At 56.3% G+C, this 18,415-nt stretch overlaps 10 protein-coding genes and 1 non-coding gene across 11 annotated transcripts in view; 6 read left to right on the top strand and 5 right to left on the bottom strand.

Moving 5' to 3' along the window:
• VDBG_07399 (conserved hypothetical protein) overlaps window positions 1–1,321 on the bottom strand; it is a gene marked incomplete at both ends in the record, with an annotated part of 2,622 nt that extends 1,301 nt beyond the window's left edge. Inside the window, 4 exons of the mRNA XM_003002782.1 lie at window positions 9–126; window positions 187–870; window positions 929–1,023; window positions 1,229–1,321. Coding sequence (XP_003002828.1) covers window positions 9–126; window positions 187–870; window positions 929–1,023; window positions 1,229–1,321 — 990 coding nt within the window. The remainder of the gene's footprint in view (window positions 1–8; window positions 127–186; window positions 871–928; window positions 1,024–1,228) is intronic.
• Window positions 1,322–2,400: 1,079 nt separating this feature from the next.
• Window positions 2,401–2,897, top strand: VDBG_07398 (cyclin-dependent kinases regulatory subunit; the record flags this gene model as incomplete). The annotated part of the gene is made up of 3 exons (XM_003002781.1): window positions 2,401–2,504; window positions 2,567–2,711; window positions 2,808–2,897. The coding sequence occupies 3 exons, from the start codon at window positions 2,401–2,403 to the stop codon at window positions 2,895–2,897; spliced, it is 339 nt and encodes a 112-aa protein (XP_003002827.1).
• A 996-nt stretch (window positions 2,898–3,893) lies between these two features.
• VDBG_07397 (hypothetical protein) lies at window positions 3,894–4,571 on the bottom strand (the record flags this gene model as incomplete). The annotated part of the gene is made up of 2 exons (XM_003002780.1): window positions 3,894–4,130; window positions 4,476–4,571. The coding sequence occupies 2 exons, from the start codon at window positions 4,569–4,571 to the stop codon at window positions 3,894–3,896; spliced, it is 333 nt and encodes a 110-aa protein (XP_003002826.1).
• A 359-nt stretch (window positions 4,572–4,930) lies between these two features.
• Window positions 4,931–6,878, top strand: VDBG_07396 (endoplasmic oxidoreductin-1; the record flags this gene model as incomplete). Its single annotated transcript, XM_003002779.1, has 3 exons — window positions 4,931–5,966; window positions 6,062–6,713; window positions 6,770–6,878. 3 exons carry the CDS (start codon window positions 4,931–4,933, stop codon window positions 6,876–6,878), a joined length of 1,797 nt encoding a protein of 598 aa, XP_003002825.1.
• A 267-nt stretch (window positions 6,879–7,145) lies between these two features.
• Window positions 7,146–8,237, bottom strand: VDBG_07395 (conserved hypothetical protein; the record flags this gene model as incomplete). Its single annotated transcript, XM_003002778.1, has 2 exons — window positions 7,146–7,897; window positions 8,042–8,237. The coding sequence occupies 2 exons, from the start codon at window positions 8,235–8,237 to the stop codon at window positions 7,146–7,148; spliced, it is 948 nt and encodes a 315-aa protein (XP_003002824.1).
• Window positions 8,238–9,565: 1,328 nt separating this feature from the next.
• On the top strand, window positions 9,566–9,995 carry VDBG_07394 (predicted protein; the record flags this gene model as incomplete). The annotated part of the gene is made up of 2 exons (XM_003002777.1): window positions 9,566–9,627; window positions 9,683–9,995. 2 exons carry the CDS (start codon window positions 9,566–9,568, stop codon window positions 9,993–9,995), a joined length of 375 nt encoding a protein of 124 aa, XP_003002823.1.
• Window positions 9,996–11,246: 1,251 nt separating this feature from the next.
• Window positions 11,247–12,665, top strand: VDBG_07393 (conserved hypothetical protein; the record flags this gene model as incomplete). Its single annotated transcript, XM_003002776.1, has 2 exons — window positions 11,247–12,049; window positions 12,099–12,665. The coding sequence occupies 2 exons, from the start codon at window positions 11,639–11,641 to the stop codon at window positions 12,462–12,464; spliced, it is 777 nt and encodes a 258-aa protein (XP_003002822.1).
• Window positions 12,666–14,118: 1,453 nt separating this feature from the next.
• VDBG_15158 lies at window positions 14,119–14,201 on the bottom strand. The gene has a single exon. It is a non-coding gene; the product is annotated as a tRNA-Leu (tRNA).
• A 748-nt stretch (window positions 14,202–14,949) lies between these two features.
• VDBG_07392 (predicted protein) lies at window positions 14,950–15,324 on the bottom strand (the record flags this gene model as incomplete). The annotated part of the gene is made up of 1 exon (XM_003002775.1): window positions 14,950–15,324. One exon carries the CDS (start codon window positions 15,322–15,324, stop codon window positions 14,950–14,952), a length of 375 nt encoding a protein of 124 aa, XP_003002821.1.
• A 1,166-nt stretch (window positions 15,325–16,490) lies between these two features.
• VDBG_07391 (G/U mismatch-specific uracil DNA glycosylase) lies at window positions 16,491–17,453 on the top strand (the record flags this gene model as incomplete). The annotated part of the gene is made up of 1 exon (XM_003002774.1): window positions 16,491–17,453. One exon carries the CDS (start codon window positions 16,491–16,493, stop codon window positions 17,451–17,453), a length of 963 nt encoding a protein of 320 aa, XP_003002820.1.
• Window positions 17,454–17,917: 464 nt separating this feature from the next.
• Window positions 17,918–18,415, top strand: part of VDBG_07390 (pescadillo) — a gene marked incomplete at both ends in the record, with an annotated part of 1,995 nt that continues 1,497 nt past the window's right edge. Inside the window, 2 exons of the mRNA XM_003002773.1 lie at window positions 17,918–18,246; window positions 18,334–18,361. Of these exons, the coding sequence (XP_003002819.1) occupies window positions 17,918–18,246; window positions 18,334–18,361 (357 nt within the window). The remainder of the gene's footprint in view (window positions 18,247–18,333; window positions 18,362–18,415) is intronic.

Below are 18,415 nucleotides of genomic sequence, written 5' to 3'. Positions count from 1 at the left end.
CCTTGAACGCCCTTGACGCGTTTCTGGAGCTTCTTGATAGAGAGTGGGTTGGAAACATGTGCATAATAGTCCTTGAGCGACCGCGAGGGCAAGTTGAGGAATATTTCGAACTGGGGTTCATCGGAGCTGCCGTATCATGATCAGTAGTGTTGAAATATTATCCATGTGTGGACATTCGGGACTTACTCGTCTTCTGTCTTGCGAATCAACTCTTCAACAATCTTCTCCTGTGCTTCCTGGAAGGAGCACTCTTTGTAAGGAATATCAGCGTAAACATCGTCGCCTTTGCGATTGGCAGATCGAGGCGTAGCAGTAGCGTTGGGGGTGCTGCTTGCAGCTGACTTGCGAGCTGAACCACGACGCAAGATGATCGAGGGTCGACCCGACCGCTGAGGTTTTCCGTCATCTTCGACATCGGCATCTCTGTCATCGTCATCCTCGTCATCATCTGCGGCAGCATCATCTTCTTCCTCCTCCTCCTCCTCCTCCCCCTCCTCGTCAGCCGACTCTTCAGGGGTCTCGGGGGCCTCCTCCTCGGCGTTCTGAAGCTCGGAGGGAATAGGCGTGGGAAATGCTGTGTACCCGTCGCCACGGTGATAGGCGGGGTTGACCTTCGTCATGTGATTGCTAAGAGCCTTTCGCACACGTTCGGCATCCTCGAAAGTGCTTGAGTTGCGGGAATAGTACTCCTTGGCGTTGCTGACCATGCGCTTGAAGTAGCTCTCCACCTCCGTAAGGGTCGCAAACTCATGGTTGTTCAACTTTTGCTCAATCATCTCGAGCGAGATGGGCATCTTCGTCTTCTTGTAGTAATCGCGATTCTCGGCACGGGGCGGAAGTGTTTCGAAGTATCCTGCGACGCGACGTCCACTACGAGGGAGTCAGTTCATCTCCATTCTCAGCATAATCATATAAATGATATACATACTTCTTGTCAGAGGTTCGACGGACCAACTCCAGGAAGAAGAGACCATGTTCAGAAGTTGACTCGCGTGTTTCTGGCTGCTCCTTAAAGTTGTATTTCTGTAGCACATGATCAGCAAATGAACGTGCATTTCCCGCTATCATCATCAACAAGGTTGCACCAGCTCTCGTCGTCAATGGAGGCATGGGGAAAATGGAAAGACACAATGGCGAGAGGAGATGATAGGTGATGCACGCTTGAAAGCCAAGCGCGTCATTGTGTAAAGGTGCGCATTGTGCCCATCCAAGATATGGCGGCACTCACCTCTGCAAGCCGTTGTTTCTTCTTGTTGCGCTCGTCCTGCTCAGCTGCAGCGGAGACCGCATTCGCAGAGCCGGCCTTGCGCTTGTTGTCCATGGCGATGCTATGCGCAGTGCTGGCGGGAGTCGGCGCAGACTATCGGCGAATTCACGCGCATGCAGCAGGCTTAGTCCCCTGCGTGGTGCTTTGCGGCTACAGTGGGCTTCGTGGGAATTGAAGTGCTTTGAGGTAGCTGTCGCCGACGCGTTTGGCTGGGGATGCGTGCGCTGAGAGTGACGGGCAGGAGCTGGCACTTGGGGCAGGAAAGACAGAGGTTAGAGGTAGTAGCGCGACAGTCAGTCGAGCTCGGAGCGCTAGCGCATTGGATCGATCTGGTAGGTAGGTGCAGGCAGGGACAGGATGAGAGCAGGAGCGGGTGGGTCTCCCTGCTGCCGTTCCTTGGAGGCTGGAGGGTGGTCTGCGTGTGAGAATGCATGTGCACACGTGACTGTGAAAGGCCAGTCTCACCGCCCGGCATAATCGAGGGGAGCTGGCCACCGGCGTCGGCCTGGTTTCGGAAGATGCCGCCAGAATGTATCCCTCCGGCTCTGCCTATCCATTGGTACAAGCCATGTGCTCTCCCCTCCACACCAGGCCCCCAGACCCCTGTACGTTGCTCGCTGGACCGAGCACAGCAGTGGATGTCGAAAGACGGCGACGATCTTTTTGGCTCTGGCTCCCCATTGGAGTTTTGTTTACACTTTCTCTGAAGACCGGGCGCTCTGAACTGGAAACACCACAACACCCGTTTGCACATTCGCATTCCTCTCGCGACCCCTCCGCCCTGCTTTGGCTTAGCTCTGCATCGTTTTGCTGCTTCCTCACGCCCTCTGCCGCTCAGCGTCGCCTTAGTTTCGGCACTGCTCACGCGTTTCAACCGACATTTGCACCTGCCCACCCTACCCCGCCCGCAGAAGCAGTCTGTTTACCGACTCCGTCGCCTGACCTCGCGACTTGCGACTCGACTGGCCTCCTATTCTGCCCAAAACAAACTCAGATACACACTCCAACGCTGGGAGACCACCTGTTGATACCGCACGCCTGTGCTGCCATCGTATTTCGCTGCGCCTGAGTTGCCCCGCCCTCGCCATTTCGCAACACTCATACCAACCTGCCACACCCCGCATCCCGTCGTCATGGATATCGACATGAGCCGCCGCAACACCCACCCGAGGACTCTCTCGGACGACGAGCGGGCCGTCTTGGAAGAATACATTGATTCCATCCACTACTCGGCACGGTACGTTGGTTCCTCTGTGGCTGCCGCCGCCGCCGCTCACTACTGACACGACATCTTCGAAGATACTCTGACAGCGAGTATGAGTACCGCCACGTCCAGCTGCCCAAAGCCATGCTTAAGGCCATTCCCAAGGCATATCACGACTCTCAAAATGGCACGCTGAAGCTTCTTTGGGAGGAGGAGTGGCGCGCGCTTGGCATCACGCAGGTTCGTACACTGGTGGTCCCCCTTCCGGGATGGGGGCCGAGGCTTCCCCCCTCCCTGGGCCGCAACGGGAGGACGCATCGCTGACGGATGCTTTAGAGTCTGGGCTGGGAGCATTATGAGGTCCACGAGCCGGAGCCGCATATTCTGCTGTTCAAGCGCCCTCTCAACTACCAACCCCCGCAGTGATTCGAGCCTGTCTAGGTCCCTGCTCATCCCCAACCCAAACCCTTCACCGACAGAATGATTTAAAAAAAACCCCTGAGAGAAAACCAACGCCAACCAAACTCCAACTACTCGAACCTTATGGGCCACGCTGTGATGATTATACATGGGACCGGAGCGGAACGGAACGGAATGAGACGAACCCCCTCCTTGACGAAATGCGACCCCAACGATTGCTTTTCTGCTCGCCACGGCTTGCTTTTTTAGAATCGGCGAGAAAAAGGCGTGGGGGGTGGACAATGTCCACCCGCCGTCCGACTGACTCACTCGGATTCGAAGCAAAGGCGGCGGCGGCGGTGGCAAATTCGCTCTGACGAGAGAAGAACTGCATTGCATCTTTTTTTTTTTGGGCGGAGTCGTACAAATTTCTGAGATTGCGGTCTGGGAATCCTTGCTTGACCCGGGCAGAAGTACTCTGAAGCGGCTATGCTGTAGGAGAAGGCTCTACTCGAGGCGACGCCAAGACCCTGTCTCACCTGAATGACTGACGCATACATGGCAGGCAAAGGGTTTGTAGATATGAAGGCGTTCGGGTAGTCTATATACCGCCATGATAGTTACGTGTGGCACAAGTGAATTGACGGTGAGGCGTAAGATTTTTGGACACGTGCCCTCCGCAATGGAGCCGAAAGGCCCATGGCTGGTTCTGAGATGGGTAGATGTTGCAATTGCGCGTATGACAGATGCAGCTCCGGGGAACCGGCGGATTACTGAACAGCGCTACCAAGACATTCCAGGTCCCAGGAGACACGCTTCCGACCAGTGCGATGTACCGACATAAATATGGTCCAGCAAAGACAAAGCACAAGCCGCAGCACTCACCTAAAGTGTTCGGTGCAAAGTGTCCTGTTTTGACTGATGCAGGGACAGCCGGATCTGGGAACCCTCCGAGCCAAGCCAAGGCTTGTCTTGTTGGGCTGCACGCTTTATTAGACCACGACAAGAAGCCAGGCGAGATACCTACCTGGTGGAAGATGCGTCCCGCGCCCCCAAAACGGATACGGGCCAGTCAGCGCGAGTGGCTCGACTGACAAGCACGCGATGGGACGATGGCGGCGCCGACCGCCAGATTTTAGCGGCCGATGCGCCCTGTATCTCCTGATGTTCTGTTGCTGACTGTGGCTCCCTATTTCGGTGGCACTTGCCTCGAACTGCTGCCGGCGCCCCGTCGCCGTGGAGGGTTTCGGACCTTCCACTCTGTTGGAGGACACATTGCACTTGCCCGAATCGCCGCCTATCCCGCTCCTAAAGTACATAGGCAGGGGCGACCAACGTCATGCCCATTTGGATGATCAATCCTTCCGCCCAATCTGATCCCCCTCTGTTAGAGTTTCTGCGAGGCACAAACAGAAAGAAAAAGAAAAGGACTTTGATGGTGCATTGGCTTCCCGTTCATCGCGACGCATCGAACCACCGAACCGTGGTTTGAGGCCACATCGCACATCACACGCATTCCAACTCGTCCGGGATTCCAGACCCCTCCCTCCACTTATTCCATTGACATCCACAATCGAATCGCGGTCTCGGGCCACCTGCACATACTCTGCTGTCCTCTTCTTCTATTGACCTCTTCTTGAACTGTACATAATTTATCCCTTGCGGCCCTTCTTTGTCCTTGGTCCTCGACCTCCTGCTCATTTCTCGACTGTTCTGCTCAACGAACCTTAACCTTCATAGCCTTTCCACCAACCCCAGATCCGCCTCGCCGTCATTACCCTTTGACGTAACAGCCACGATCCGACACAACCCACTGACAGCCTCTGCCGCTGCACCCCTCCACCGCGACAAGCTTTCTCTCACTGAGACCCCAAACGAGCAGTCTGTTGATTGCACTCTCTTTTGCCGGCCGACTGCTCCCTCAGAGGGTATCAATAAACCCACCATGAAAACCGCCAGCAGGCTCTTCTATCTATCCGTCTTCTCCCTCCTGGCAGCGCCTGCACAATGCGACGTTTCGAAGGATGATTGCGCGGTACGCAACGCTCCTTGCCACCCCCATGGCAGCCCCCGCCGTACTGCCACTGCGCGTGCCAGATCTTGTCTTCGTTTCTAATCACGCCTGCTACCAGATAACTCCCAAAGCCATCGTCTCGGACGCCTGCGCCTCCTACTCTACCCTCGACAAGCTGAACTTTGCTGTCAAACCTCTACTCGACGACCTTACCACCACGACCGACTTCTTCTCACACTACCGTCTCAACCTCTTCAACAAAAGGTGTCCCTTCTGGAACGATGAAAATGGTATGTGCGGCAACATTGCCTGCGCCGTAGAGACGCTGGACGACGAGGCGGACATACCAGAGGTCTGGCGCTCAGCAGAACTTGGCAAGTTGGAGGGACCAGTGGCGAAACATCCCGGCCCCAAGGCGAAGAAGAATACCGACCGTCCCCTTCAACACGGCCTCGGCACCAATGTGGGAGAGAGCTGCGTGTTCGAGTACGACGATGAATGCGATGAGCGCGACTACTGCGTTCCCGAAGACGAAAGCGCCTCTTCGAAGGGCGACTACGTCAGTCTCCTTCGAAACCCTGAACGCTTCACTGGCTACGCAGGCGTCGGTGCTGCGCAGGTCTGGGATGCCATTTATCGGGAGAACTGTTTCTCGAGATCTTCGTTCCCCAACTCTGCCGCCCTTGGCGTATCGCAACAGAGCTCTGTGCTTAACAAGGTTGGCCCCGCAGCCGAGGACCTAAAACAGATACTGGAGGCCGCTGGACGCCAGCAAGCTCTGGAGCAGATCCGCGAGACGCATCCCAACGCCCCATTTGTGGCTCAGACGGGCTTCGAAGCCCAAGACGAGTGTCTCGAGAAGCGTGTCTTCTACCGCGTCATCTCGGGTATGCACGCAAGCATCAGCACTCACCTGTGCTGGGACTTCCTCAACCAGACCACCGGCCAGTGGCAGCCCAATCTCGCCTGCTACAAGACACGACTTCACGAGCACCCCGACCGCATTAGCAACCTGTACTTCAACTACGCGCTCGTGACTCGCGCTGTTGCCAAGCTGGGACCTTTTATCCAGGGCGAAGCCGGTCAAGAACGATATACATTTTGTACCCGGCGACCCTTCGGAAGATGATGCGACGCGGGCCAAGGTGCTGGCCGTGACGCAGGGTGCCCGCTTCAGTCCCCCAGATTTTCGATGAGAGCCTCATGTTTAAGAACGGCGAGGGTCCATCGCTCAAGGAGGACTTCCGCAACCGCTTCCGCAACGTCAGCCGCGTCATGGACTGCGTCGGCTGTGACAAGTGTCGCCTGTGGGGCAAGTTGCAGACAGCGGGCTACGGCACGGCGCTCAAAGTCCTCTTTGAGTTCGACAACGCCAGCGAAGATCTCCCCCAGCTGAAGCGGACCGAGATCGTGGCGCTGTTCAACACGTACGCGCGGATCAGCAGCTCTTTGCGCGCCATCGGCAAGTTCAGGGGCATGGTAGAGGAACAGCAGGCGCTGGAGAGCGTCTCGTCTCTCTCTCAGGAGGACGTTGAGCCTCCAGTGGGAGCTGGAGCACAAGCCAAAGAATCTGATGTCGACGAGGACGGCCTGGAGGATGACGATTACGAGGAGGAGGAGGAGGAGGAAGAAGATGACGGGGAGGAGGAGGAGGGTGGGGGGGACGACGACGACGAGGATGAAGCACCCGCCAAGAAAAAAGGCAGCCAGTGCGGTATGAAGTCGGATAAGAATGCCACCGTAAGCCAGAGCTTGGACGACGAGCTCAGGCTCGTCATGCGGGTGACCAAGTTGGTCCTGGTGCAGTGGGCTTCTTTCCCCGGAACACTGTAAGTGATGGTCTCCAGCTTGTCGGAGGTGACGAAATTGACTAACACCAAACCAGTTGGCACATACTCAGCAACGAGACGAAGCGTTTCGGTCAGTTCTTCCTCGGCCTGCCCGTCTCGCCGCGGACATGGAAATTTGAGCGGCCCAACTTGGATGAGCTGTAGGAGTAGACCGACATGAAAGCATTTGGGTCTGAAAAGGACGCCGGCGTTTTGGAATTGGAAGCATTTCATTCAGGTCTGGGTAGATCGGAGAGTTGCGTGTTCAAGAGTGGCGTATATATCATGAACCTACCACTGGACACCTCGGTATTTTTTTTAACATCATTCCACCATGCCATGTGCCCGACCTGATGTGTCTAGAATGCTCGTTCTCGCTACCGCTGCGCTCGTGTCCTCTATACGCCCCCGCATAATTGTCGCCTCAGTCTTTCAATATGGAGAATCGTCTCCCGTCGGACTCCTCGCGCTGCGACTGCTCTCCCTGCTGCCACGACCACCTCCGGCTACCTTGCCATTGCCAAGAAGAAGATGCGTCACGACGTTGCCAATCTTCACCTTGACGCCCGAAACGCGCACCTCCCAGTTCCGAAGCTTCTTGAACGAGGGCGCGCGGAAGATGCGATACGTCCGTATACACATCTCCTCATCGGGTAGGGCGAACGTCCAGGCGATGCTCACATGGAAGGCATGGTCGACAAGGGCGTCCGTCTCGGCGTCAGCTTTCCCCTCACTGGCGGCTTCGACTTGGTCTCTGGACGCGTACAGCGTGGGTAGCCCGCGGGAAGAGGCCACGATGTTGCATCGACGGAGAAGCTCGCGCAGCTGGGGGTTGGCGCTCGTACCGGGAATGGGAGGCTTGGCCTTGGGGTCGGCCACACGAAGAACAAGGAAGGCGCGGTCCGAGTCAGGAGACTTGTAGAAGGCGAGACCGCTGGGAGAGACCGCAAAGGGTCCTTTGACAGCGGCCGAGGTGGTACGCAGGGACGAGGTGAGCGCGTCTAGGAAGCCATCCTTGTTGGCGGTGGTCAGTGACAGGGATTTCGAGAGCGAGATGTGAAGTGGCAAGGGGGCGTTCAGATCCGAGGTCAGGAAAGAATGCAGCCTGTGAGTGGTGCCGAGCTGCTTTTGGGCAGCGTCAAGAAACTCAACCAAGAGTGCATGTTGCTCTATAGTAGGATGCCCTGCACGCAATTAGGACTAAGGGTCTGATCAGGAAGAAAACGGAGGGCTTTTACACTCAATATAAACGTGGGAGGGCCAATTGCCCGCGATATGCGGTGTCAATCGCTTTCGGCCGTTGTGCAGGCTGGGGTCATCCGAGACACTCTGGCGCACACTGGAGGCATAGAGATCGTGAAATGATTCGGGAAGAGGTGGCAGATCTGAGGCAGTCGGATGGGATGCTTCGCCCACTTTGCCATCGGGCCCGCCACCGGATCTCTGTTTCTTGGCCGGAGGAGGGGCGATCTCAGAATCGGCTGTGACGACGCTCGAGTCGGAGGAGTAGTCAACGAGTGCCATCAGTTCGGGGTAGTCGGTTCGGACCTGCGCCGGGCCAACGAGGTCGACGAGACACGATGGAGCGAATACGACCGAGACGGAGTGAACTCCGGGGCTGAGGGAACGACTCGCCGGAAGGTTCAGCAACGGTTGGCTAGTGGGGAGAGACAGAGACGCTGCTGGTCATTGCTCAGGTTCTCGACAGAGGTTCGTTCCGTCTGACAGCCCTAGAAGGCGTTTGTCACGGACCGTGGATGCTGCTTCAGCTGAAGAGGAAACCTAGCCGGAAGAAATGATGACAAGAGGCACACCAAATGATTGATGTAGCTCAGATGGCAGTGCGCGCGCGTGGTTGGCCATTGGCGACAGAATCACGATGAGTGTGCGATCGAGGGTGACCTAGGCCCGCAAGTTGGTGGAATCGAAAACGCGTTCATCGATCTCGATGGGGCGCACATGGAGGCGCCTACCATGTGCGGAGGCACCTAGCTGTTCGAGGTCATAGGCTAGATAGAGCTCAGCAATGACAGCGCGCAATCAAGAATAGGCTTCGTGACGATGGCCACTCAGTCTCGAGTGCGGTGCTGTTTGTATTCTATCTATTCACAGAACTGTAACGCCTGGCGTTGGCCCGTCCACATTGATGTTGGACAAGCTCGCCGATGATCCTTCGCGATGCATGGATTGTGGCGTGGTGGCCATAGCTTTGCGCAGAAAGAAGGCCAAGTGGCTGGGACGGTTCGAACGAGGTCAAGCGAGACACGCCGAGCGAGTTGGCCCGGATGGATCAGAGGCTGAAAGAACCAAATGCTTGAGTGAGACGCGGGCTTGCGCTCATCAGAGTATCTCGCCTGGATGCAACTGCATTGTGAAGCTTATATCTTGGCATTAGGCCACTGGCCACTGGCAAACCTGTGGCCAGCGTTCTCCAGTAAGCAGCCTTTCTCTCCATGCTCTATGTTGGAGGGTCAGGGTGACGGGTGTGATGGAATGGTCCATTGAAGAACCAAAGCATCTCGGGGAAGAGTTGGGTATAGTGGAGGTGCAGGCAGGCGCATGAGCATGAGCACGCTTGGGAAATGGAAAGGCTTCCAGGCCCGTGGAAGCCGGGGGGGGGGCGCGCTGCGGTGTGATGGACGATGTGGAGGGGACCATCAGAGGTGGAGGATGACAGGAGGCGGAGTCCTCGTCGCCGATGTTCTGGGCATCTAAGTCGGTGATGCGAGTTCATGCTATGATTTTGTTGTCCCTTTTTTTTTTTTCCTGGGGCGATGCACATGGTGTTCCCCTGTTGAAAGAGGTGTCGTGGTCCAATTGGGTTCTCCATCTTGCTTTTGTTTTTCGTCTAAATGCCTCCGGCAAGACGGAAGGTTGAGGTCGAGCTTGGTGCGGCAGATGGAAAGCAGGCCTTGTAGGTCCCAAGTCTGATGTCTGGCGTCTGGTGTCTGATGCCTTTCACTGGCAAGACCAAGACGGTCGACACCGCCCACCATCAGAGTCAAAGGAGTCAGACAGCGACTCGGTGGGGCGGCAGACGAGGGGAAGGCACTCCCCGGAAGGGTCTCGGTGCTGGGTCTGTTGGCAGCCACAGCCCACTACGCCTACTGCACCTTCCCTCTAAAGTCCAAGACCACGACTCCCCCTGCTTTGCGCCCCTCGCAGCTTGCTGCAGGACCGAGACCACCCATCCCCAGAGGCAAGAACGCAAGTCCTCATCCGCTTGACCCGCCGCTGCCACACATGACATGCCCAAACGCAAACCAATGGCAACAGGCCTAAGGGCGAGAACGGGGAGGGGGGGGGAGGGGTGATCAGGTGCATTCAAAGCCCGTTAGCGGAGAGGGGTCTCTTCGAGCCGCGTACTAAGGTATGGCAGCTAGGTCGGTCGGCAGGGGCCCCATGGGTCACGTTGGCCTCTGGGTCAATCGAAGGAAACAAAAAAAAAAGCGTGACAGCCGAGAAGAGCAAGTGCCATGCCATGAGAATGTGATGCTTAAAGCTCCTGTGTCTGCCGCATCCGCTTGACCAGGCCCTACTCTTCCACTTTCCACGTCCACCGTTGACCGTTCCTCGCAGCCGATCACTGTCTTGACGTCTTCACTGGAGCTGATACTGGCGACCATTTACTCGCGTCTCACAACTTGAAGCAACCTGGATAGCGATTGGCACGCCTTGCGACTGCCGATACCATCACTCGTGCCGTGGAAACGACCGACTTCTTCTTCTTCTTCTTCATCGACTTGGCTTTTGACGACACCTCGACAGTCACGATTAAGCCGCCATGGCGAGGTCAAAGATGAGCAGCAAATCGTCTGAAAATGCTTGGGTGAGCTCTATGCCTTCCCCATCGTTGCCCTCTTCTTCCCCGGCACCCCTCATCCGCGCACCCAGATCCTCGCACCTCAGCGACACATGTCCTCTCCCCCTCACCTCCCTCTCTCTCTTGTGCTTTTGCGCGAAACGTCTGCACGGCACGTCATACTACTCGCTCCCAATGACCTGCCTTGGGGTGCTGGCATCCTAGCAAGCACACCTCCCGTCAGGCGTGGGTGGCATGGTTCCCCCAATTGCTCACCCTTTCCCCCCTCACTCTCTGCGCGCGCGTGCGCCCTTGGGACCCGCAGCCCGAGGTCCAGAACAGAACAAGCACCAGGGGTCAAGCTTTTGGGGGCCTGACCGCAGATGCTGGTCCCTGGCAGATTTTGTTTATCTGGCTGCCTTGTGGAAGGGCCCGCGACCGCCCCAACTCCCCGATTCCCTGACTCCCGAGGGGAGGGCACCGTCCCTCCATCAGCCCCGGCCCCACCAGCCCGGCGCTTCTCCGTCAGTGAGGTTGGCAGCGGTGCGCCACTGTTCACCCAGACCCTTACCTTAGCCCAGGTTTGGACCATCATCTCCAATGCCCCAAACCCGTTGGCCGACGTAAATACGGGCCTGGCCTGATCTTGTTGCGTGACGACGCGCAAGCCTCAAATACATTTTATCCGCCATTCCTCTTGCATCTGATCAATTCCGTCCCACACTTCACACACGCGCAAGCTTCCCATCGTTAACCACATCATTATCAGGCCAACCAGTATCTCCTCGATCCCCTGACAGCACCAGAACCCAGCCAAGAAGACGGTCCAGGCAGCACATTTGTGAATCCCGACCCTCTTCTACGAACCTTTTCCAGGAGGAACAAGGACACCACTGCAAAAAAGAACGAGACCCCTCTGCCAACACCGCCCACGTCGGCAAGTCCTATACGCGTGAGCTTCCAGCCTCCCAGCAACACCAGTGTCTCTCGCAGCACCAGTACCCGCAACCACACGGGTTCGAGAAGTCACCCACCACGCCCCGAGAAGCACACGAGGAGCATCAGCACCCCGGTTACAGGATTCCACCGCCCCCAATCCATATCGCAGAGATATCCCGGCGACATGTCTCACCGCCCGCTAGACGTTATCAAGCGCGAGCAGCGCGCTGCTGACCGTTCTCCGCACCTGCGCACCCGCCGCCATGGACCCAACACGGACATCATTGACGGCCTGGATACCATGGGCGGAATTTACCACCACGGGGGTCCCTATGACGCCACGCTCGCCTCGCGAAACCGCAATAAAATGTATTCGCCTCTCGACGCCGTCAAGATTCCAACATGGAGGCGCTTAGGGCTACGCCGGGAGTATGTCATTGATTCTCTAGAGAGGCATGTGCCTCTCCAGGGCACTGCCACGATTCCCGCCGGTTACACCGATCTTTCCGGTAAAGTCATGAACTATGAGGAAGGCGCCGATCTGATGCGGGAGGCCGACGCTGCTGGCGGCGCGTACAAGAGGTGGGATGGCATTGTGAGTATCGTTCGACGCCAATCATCCGACCTTCGCTCACAATCTATAGAAATATCACCCCGACGACCTCAAGGGCAAGGGTGAGCCATCGTACACGTATGAGAAGGATCTCAAAGAGAAGAAGCGTCTCCGCCATTCCATGAATGCCGGTCCTGCCGAGTACGAGATGCGATCGGGCATCAGCCGGGAGCACCGTAAGAACGGCCCTGGTATGGTTCGCCAGCGCAGTGTCAGCAATGCCGCCGATGGGAGGCCCGGACCTGCCGGTACCCTCCGTCCCTCCAACTCACCCCCGGCCGTCGGCTTTTCCAAAAGCACAGATATTGGCCGCAGCAATTCGGCCGGCAAGCGCTTCAGTGAAGGCTTCAAGCGACGCTTTGGCAGTCTTCGTAAGAAAACCCAAACGGAGGCATAACGTGGGGGTGATGCGGCGTATGACGTATGATTTTTTATTGTAGCTATTTCCTGGTTTGCTGTCCGGACGTACCGGAGAGGCGCGTGTTGTGTATTACTAGGGCAAAAACTACTGGTATAGATGTCGGGACATTTTTTTTTCCTGTCGCGCGAGGTTTCCGACATGGGCTACGGAGTAAATATGAGATATCCACTTGGTTCGACTGCTCTCCTCCGCTAGGGTGTATGGCCGTGAGACTACCAAGTGTGCCGATGATGTCATTGCGCTCCGAAGTCCTCTTGAGCATGCGCCAGGGCCCATTTGAGCAGTGCTTAGCATTATCCATCATGATTGCGACACGCCCCCTCGCGGCCGAATCGTTCTTGCTTTAGACTTGTCGGTAGTTTGTTCGCTAAGGATGGACCGTGTAGGCATAGTTTGCGAGTAGGTTGCATCCGGCTCAGGTCTGTCACCGGTGAAATGGGAAGACGCACATTCAGGACCACAGTACTACATAAGAATAGCACCAGATGAGTTCGGACGGCGGTAATGCGGCTCTACCACAGAACAAGAATATGGGTACTATGTAGATAATGATGAGTAGATGGGCAAGTCCACGAGCAGCCCGGCGACGCTGGCCCGGTGTTCCAGCGGTGCCGGACCTCCCGGGTAGACGACTCTCGTCGGGCTATCCGGGCTATCAACGTTTCGATCAGTAATCTTAATGTGAAATTTGGGTTTACATTGTGTGTTTGACTGGCATGATGGCGGGCTGGCGCGTCCAGAGGATGGACGTGCCACGTCTCTCGTGCCCGCCCATGGGGACTCGGGCGGCGAGCATGTTCGTCGCCTAAGCTTCGTGGTTCCCAAAATCAATCCATGGGCGTATTATACCCCCGAGGCGATTCCTGAAAGTGTAAAACGTGCTTGCTTTGCAGTGAATTAAGGTTGAGTCTCGTTGACTTTGTGTGGGGGCCTCAAAGGTTTGACACGGGAGCAGTTGCTTTACGATGTATGCAGTACTGTGGCTGAAACTCAATATCCTCTGCGCCTCGCCAAAAGTTGAGTTTCTCATGGTCACCTTCTTCGCAACAGAGGTCGCGTGTTGAGATATAGAATTCGTTCCAAAGCTAGGGCCGTTAACTCATCCCGACAGGCAACGATCGGACACACCGACATCGCTGAGATGACACAGGACGGGAATCTCAGGGTGCCCGGTCGTATTGGCCTATCCGGGTATGTAATGACGACAGCTTTTATCCAGTGAAGTTCAGATACATATCACTGTTGCCACCAAAGCACACTCGACTGATCAGTTACGCTGATATCTCCCATAGAAACGTCGGTGATGTCGCTCGCCCCGGCAAGGTGAACCTTTGAAGCTGGTATTGGATTACCGATACTACAATGCTCATCCGACTGCTTGGAAGAAGAGCCCTTCACGTAATTCAAAAAAGAGTGTGAGGTGCTCAGCTGGCGCCCAAAGCATCATTGTGACCTCGTGATAACAGAACAGCCTTCCCCAGATGTCATCGCTGCAACGTGGTCCGTTTACATCCCACAGACGAGAAAAATGAAAAATGAGAACATGCCAACATCACTCGCGCCTGTCACCAAGCAAAAACGAGAAAGAAAAAAGTCCGTATCGGCACCACAGAGCGTGCACCAGCAAAAATGATCAGGAAGGGATTCGAACCCTTGCCTATGAAATAGACTAGCACCTGAAGCTAGCGCCTTAGACCACTCGGCCACCTGACCTTGTTTGATGACATAATCGAAGCAGCGGGAGCATGATGACGGGCTCGGGCGGTTACCGTTGCGGAAGCGAGATGCGTGCGCGAGGATGGGGGTTGTGGATAACGCAGGGTCTTCAGAATCGTGAGCGGGGCATCGTGGTGTTGTGAGTGCACCAAGAGTGTGGATGAGGGTGGAGGCTTTGGCGGAAGGGCGAGTGGGGCGGCATGTTTAGTCTGAGAGCGAGGTGCGGTAGAGGTCGTCGGACCGAATTGGCAGGGTATCAAGGAACAAGATGACTGAAGGGATTCAGAAAGGCGGGTGTCTGCCAATGCTTGAAGTAATCGTCATCAAGGCACTTGGGATAGGAATGCTACGATCAAGATATGGGTGATGATTGCGGAATGTCCTTGTCAGTTGGTCTCGATCTTCCTCTACACACCGGTATCGAAGTAAGGTACTTGACTTACACCGCCTGAGCCTCCCCATCTCTACGACAGTTGGCACGCCAGGGCACGCTCCTTGCCGTGGGATAGTATTGACCAGGTCACGCGAGAGGCCTCTTGCAATGGACACAGTTAGGCACTACGGGGGACCATTTCCCGCATGGTAAAAGATATAACCAAAGCTCCAGGGTATCATTCATCGCTATTTGCACCGACCCGTAATACATCGCAAACCCCGTTCCATGACATCGCAATTCCTTCAAACCCTGATCGACCACTCTCAGCGTCCAATCTGGCCTCACGCATGTGATATTCTAGTCTCCTCATCAGGACGAGGCGACGCCATAGTAGATACCAACACCAAGACCGATGCCCAAGAAAACAGTCATGACGACGATCCAGTGGGCGTACTGCCACCTTTGGTTCTCACGGCCAGAGAATCCTGGCGGCGGCTCGTTCTTGTATCTTTCGTACTGTGGTGGTTTCGACTGTGAAGCCTCGCCGTACCCCGGGAGGTGTGCAGGGCCAGGAGCCTCGATGGTGTCCGGATTCGGGCTCCCTCCTGCGGGTTGAGACGTGGATGCGAAAGGAGCCGCCTGCTGCGGCGGTTGAGCTTCAAGTTTGGAGAGCTCGTGATAGGTGGGCAGAGCCGCGTCAGGGCCGCCTGGCTGAACTTGTCGGGAGTTGCTTGAGTTGTCCATTCGATGGATACAATGGGCTTGTGCAATGTGTTGTGACGAGTGCTTTTGGTACCGTAGAGTGTCGATGCTGTGACAAGGTGGTCGTGTTCCCCCAGTATACTAGGGGACTCACTCGTCACTAGATATATGACCACTGCCGTGGCTCTTGGCTGTGAGGCCTCGCGTCTCGAGCTGTCTGTTTGTCTCGATCTTTCAGAACTGAGGGGCGGGGTTGGTGAGCCAGCAGGGGTATCATTGGTCAAGTAGCCTGCCCTCGAACTTGGGATTGTGGCGGAGCACGCTCATAAACTCTTGGCTTCTCAAGTCCGTGACTCCATAGAGTATGTCGACCCCGGCAATAGGTTATCTCGACCCCAAGTCCAGGGACCAACAGACAGTATTGGTCGTGTTGTGGGCCGGGATGAGCTGTTCGGCTCGTGCCATCTGATGGCCAAGGTCGTCACAGTGGTGTTGTAGCGGTGGCGGAGCAGACATTGCTCTTCGGTGCCGCACGCGTGCACCTTGATCATTCTGCGACTCTGAGCTTGCCTAGCAATTCATGCTGCGGCCATCGCCCAGGCGGTCGGTTGGACACACGGCTCAGACATCGAAATATTACGGGGGAACGAGAGAGGCGCAGCTCAAGGAAAGCGGCATGCTTTGTCACGTAGCAGCGGTGGCATGCTCCGCCAGTTGTTGACGATGCTTGTGCCGCAGGATCAAAACGCCGAGATCAGCACTGTATAAGTTGTGATGGCAGCGGAAAGATGATGAACGACAGCTCGAATTGCGATGTCATTGACTAGCAGTCGGGTGAGGTTTGGCTTCATCGAAGGTCCACCTGCTTGGGGGTGGGTGCGTGATTGGGGGCAAGACGGGAACGATCCAGGGTCCAAAGTTTGTTTAGTCATCCTACCTACGATGTAACAGGCTGGAGCATCGCCACTTGCCTGCCTCGCGAATGGCTCTTACAAGGCTGGACCACGAGATGTTGGTCAAGAGCTACCCGAACAGTTGCCCGTGAACAGAATTTTCAACTTTGACTTCACCGCCCCTTTGTACTTCTTTCTCCAGCAAGAGGTTCTATTCCTGGCATCATCAAGTGAGTGTGAAAGTGCCCGTCCATACACCGCCAGGTAACAGCCGCGGGGTGCCTCGTCAGTATCCCACATTTTACCGTGCCCGCCATGGGTGCCGAAGACGAAGGGATCAAGAGCGAGGAGCTCACGGAAGACATCCTTGAAGCCAAACCCGCCAGCTTTCATGGCCGCCTACAGAATTTCATCCACGTCCCGTCATCCACAGACTCACCACCCCGCCGCAGCGTTCGTGTTGCCGCCACTCTCGGGCAGGCAGGCAACTTGAGGCCTGAGCCCAGGCTACGGGCATCACCATCACCATCTCCATCACGGCAGACGAAACGAAAGGCGTCGCCTTCCGAGGGCATAAAACGGAAGCGGTCCACTCCTCGTTATGCGCCTCCCTCCACCTATGCCCATCTGCCCCCGTTGCCTGACGCCATTGCACCCAACCTCTTGATCCTCTTCATCGGCCTCAACCCGGGCATCCAGACTGCCTCGACAGGCCATGCCTACGCGCACCCCTCGAACCTCTTCTGGAAGCTTCTGTATCACTCGGGCATCACGTCGCGCCTGCTGCCGGCCTCGGAAGACCGGACGTTGCCAGAGCGATATGCGTGCGGGTTCACTAACATTGTGTCCCGCCCGAGCCGCAACGGCGCCGAGCTACGGAACGCGGAACTTGACGCTGGCGTTGCGGTGTTGGAGGCTAAGATTGCCAAGTGGAGGCCAGAGGCGGCTTGCATCGTGGGCAAGGGCATCTGGGAAGCAGTCTTCCGGGTCAGGAAGGGCAGGGGCATGAAGAAGGGGAAGTTTGAGTACGGCTGGCAAGAGGGCGAGAACATGGGGGTGGTGAGGGACGGCGAGGAAGGGGGGCCGTGGGAGGGGGCCAGAGTGTTCGTCGCGACGAGCACGAGCGGACTTGCGGCGACTCTGGGGCCGAGGGAGAAAGAGGTGATTTGGGGGGAGCTTGGGGCTTGGTGTACGCAGAGGAGGGCCGAGAGAGGCATGCTGACTGAGGTCAAGGAGGAAGAAGCGAAGTCTGATGGCATCGAGCTTCTAGATCCATGACCCAAGTTGGTGATTTTTCAGAGTGATTTTTTCTTTTTTGAGTTAGAACTCATGGTAGTTCGCAGTATGATTGAGAAATATCTGCCTTCTGTTCAATGAGCTTTCGAGATCGGAATGCTCCAGGTGAAGATGTCAAGTCAACGCCAGGTGCATGCACAATATGTGAGACCCACATTGTTGATGGAGATTCTTATCAGACCAATCATTCGCCCCTAACAGATACTCTAAGCCTTTCTGGGCGATGTCCTAGGCGGTCTGGAGGCCACTGCAGGCGTATGCACCAAACGGGCGGCAGAAAAATCTCGATTGGAAAAAAAGTTGGGCGGTCGAAGAAAAAGAAGCGCCCCGCCTCAAGGAGGCCGGGAAAAAAAGGCCAGGACAACTGGAGAGCTTCAGCTTCACCAGGCATCCCCCCCCCCTCTCTTACCCACACGAATCAATCCAGCCTCCGACGACCATCGATCATGGGCAGAATCAAGAAGAAGGGCCAGGCCGGCGCGGCCAAGAACTACGTGACCCGTACCCAGGCTGTCAAGAAGCTTCAGCTCAGTCTGCCCGATTTCCGAAAGCTCTGCATCTGGAAGGGCATCTACCCGCGCGAGCCTCGCAACCGCAAGAAGGTCTCCAAGTCCTCGACCCCCTCGACCACCTTTTACTACGCCAAGGACATCCAGTATCTGCTGCACGAGCCTCTGATTCAGAAGTTCCGCGACCAGAAGGCCCTTGAGAAGAAGATTTCCAAGGCCCTCGGTCGTGGCGATGTGGCGATGCGAAGAGGCTCGGGGGAAACGCCGTGCGTACCGACAGACGGGCAAGCCCGGCTACACCCTTCGACACGTCATCCGTGAGCGCTACCCGACTTCATCGAGTGATCTCTCAGGGCGACCTGGGACGACTGGCTGGTCAGGGTATGTCTCTTTTATCTACACTGACCGCGCAGTTTAACTTTTTTTTCTTTTTTT

This window comes from Verticillium alfalfae, genomic scaffold, assembly GCF_000150825.1.
Source record: "Verticillium alfalfae VaMs.102 supercont1.9 genomic scaffold, whole genome shotgun sequence".
In the NCBI taxonomy this organism is placed as follows: domain Eukaryota; kingdom Fungi; phylum Ascomycota; class Sordariomycetes; order Glomerellales; family Plectosphaerellaceae; genus Verticillium; species Verticillium alfalfae.
Note: the sequence above shows the minus strand (reverse complement) of the source record. Positions and strands in the feature narration are given on the sequence as shown.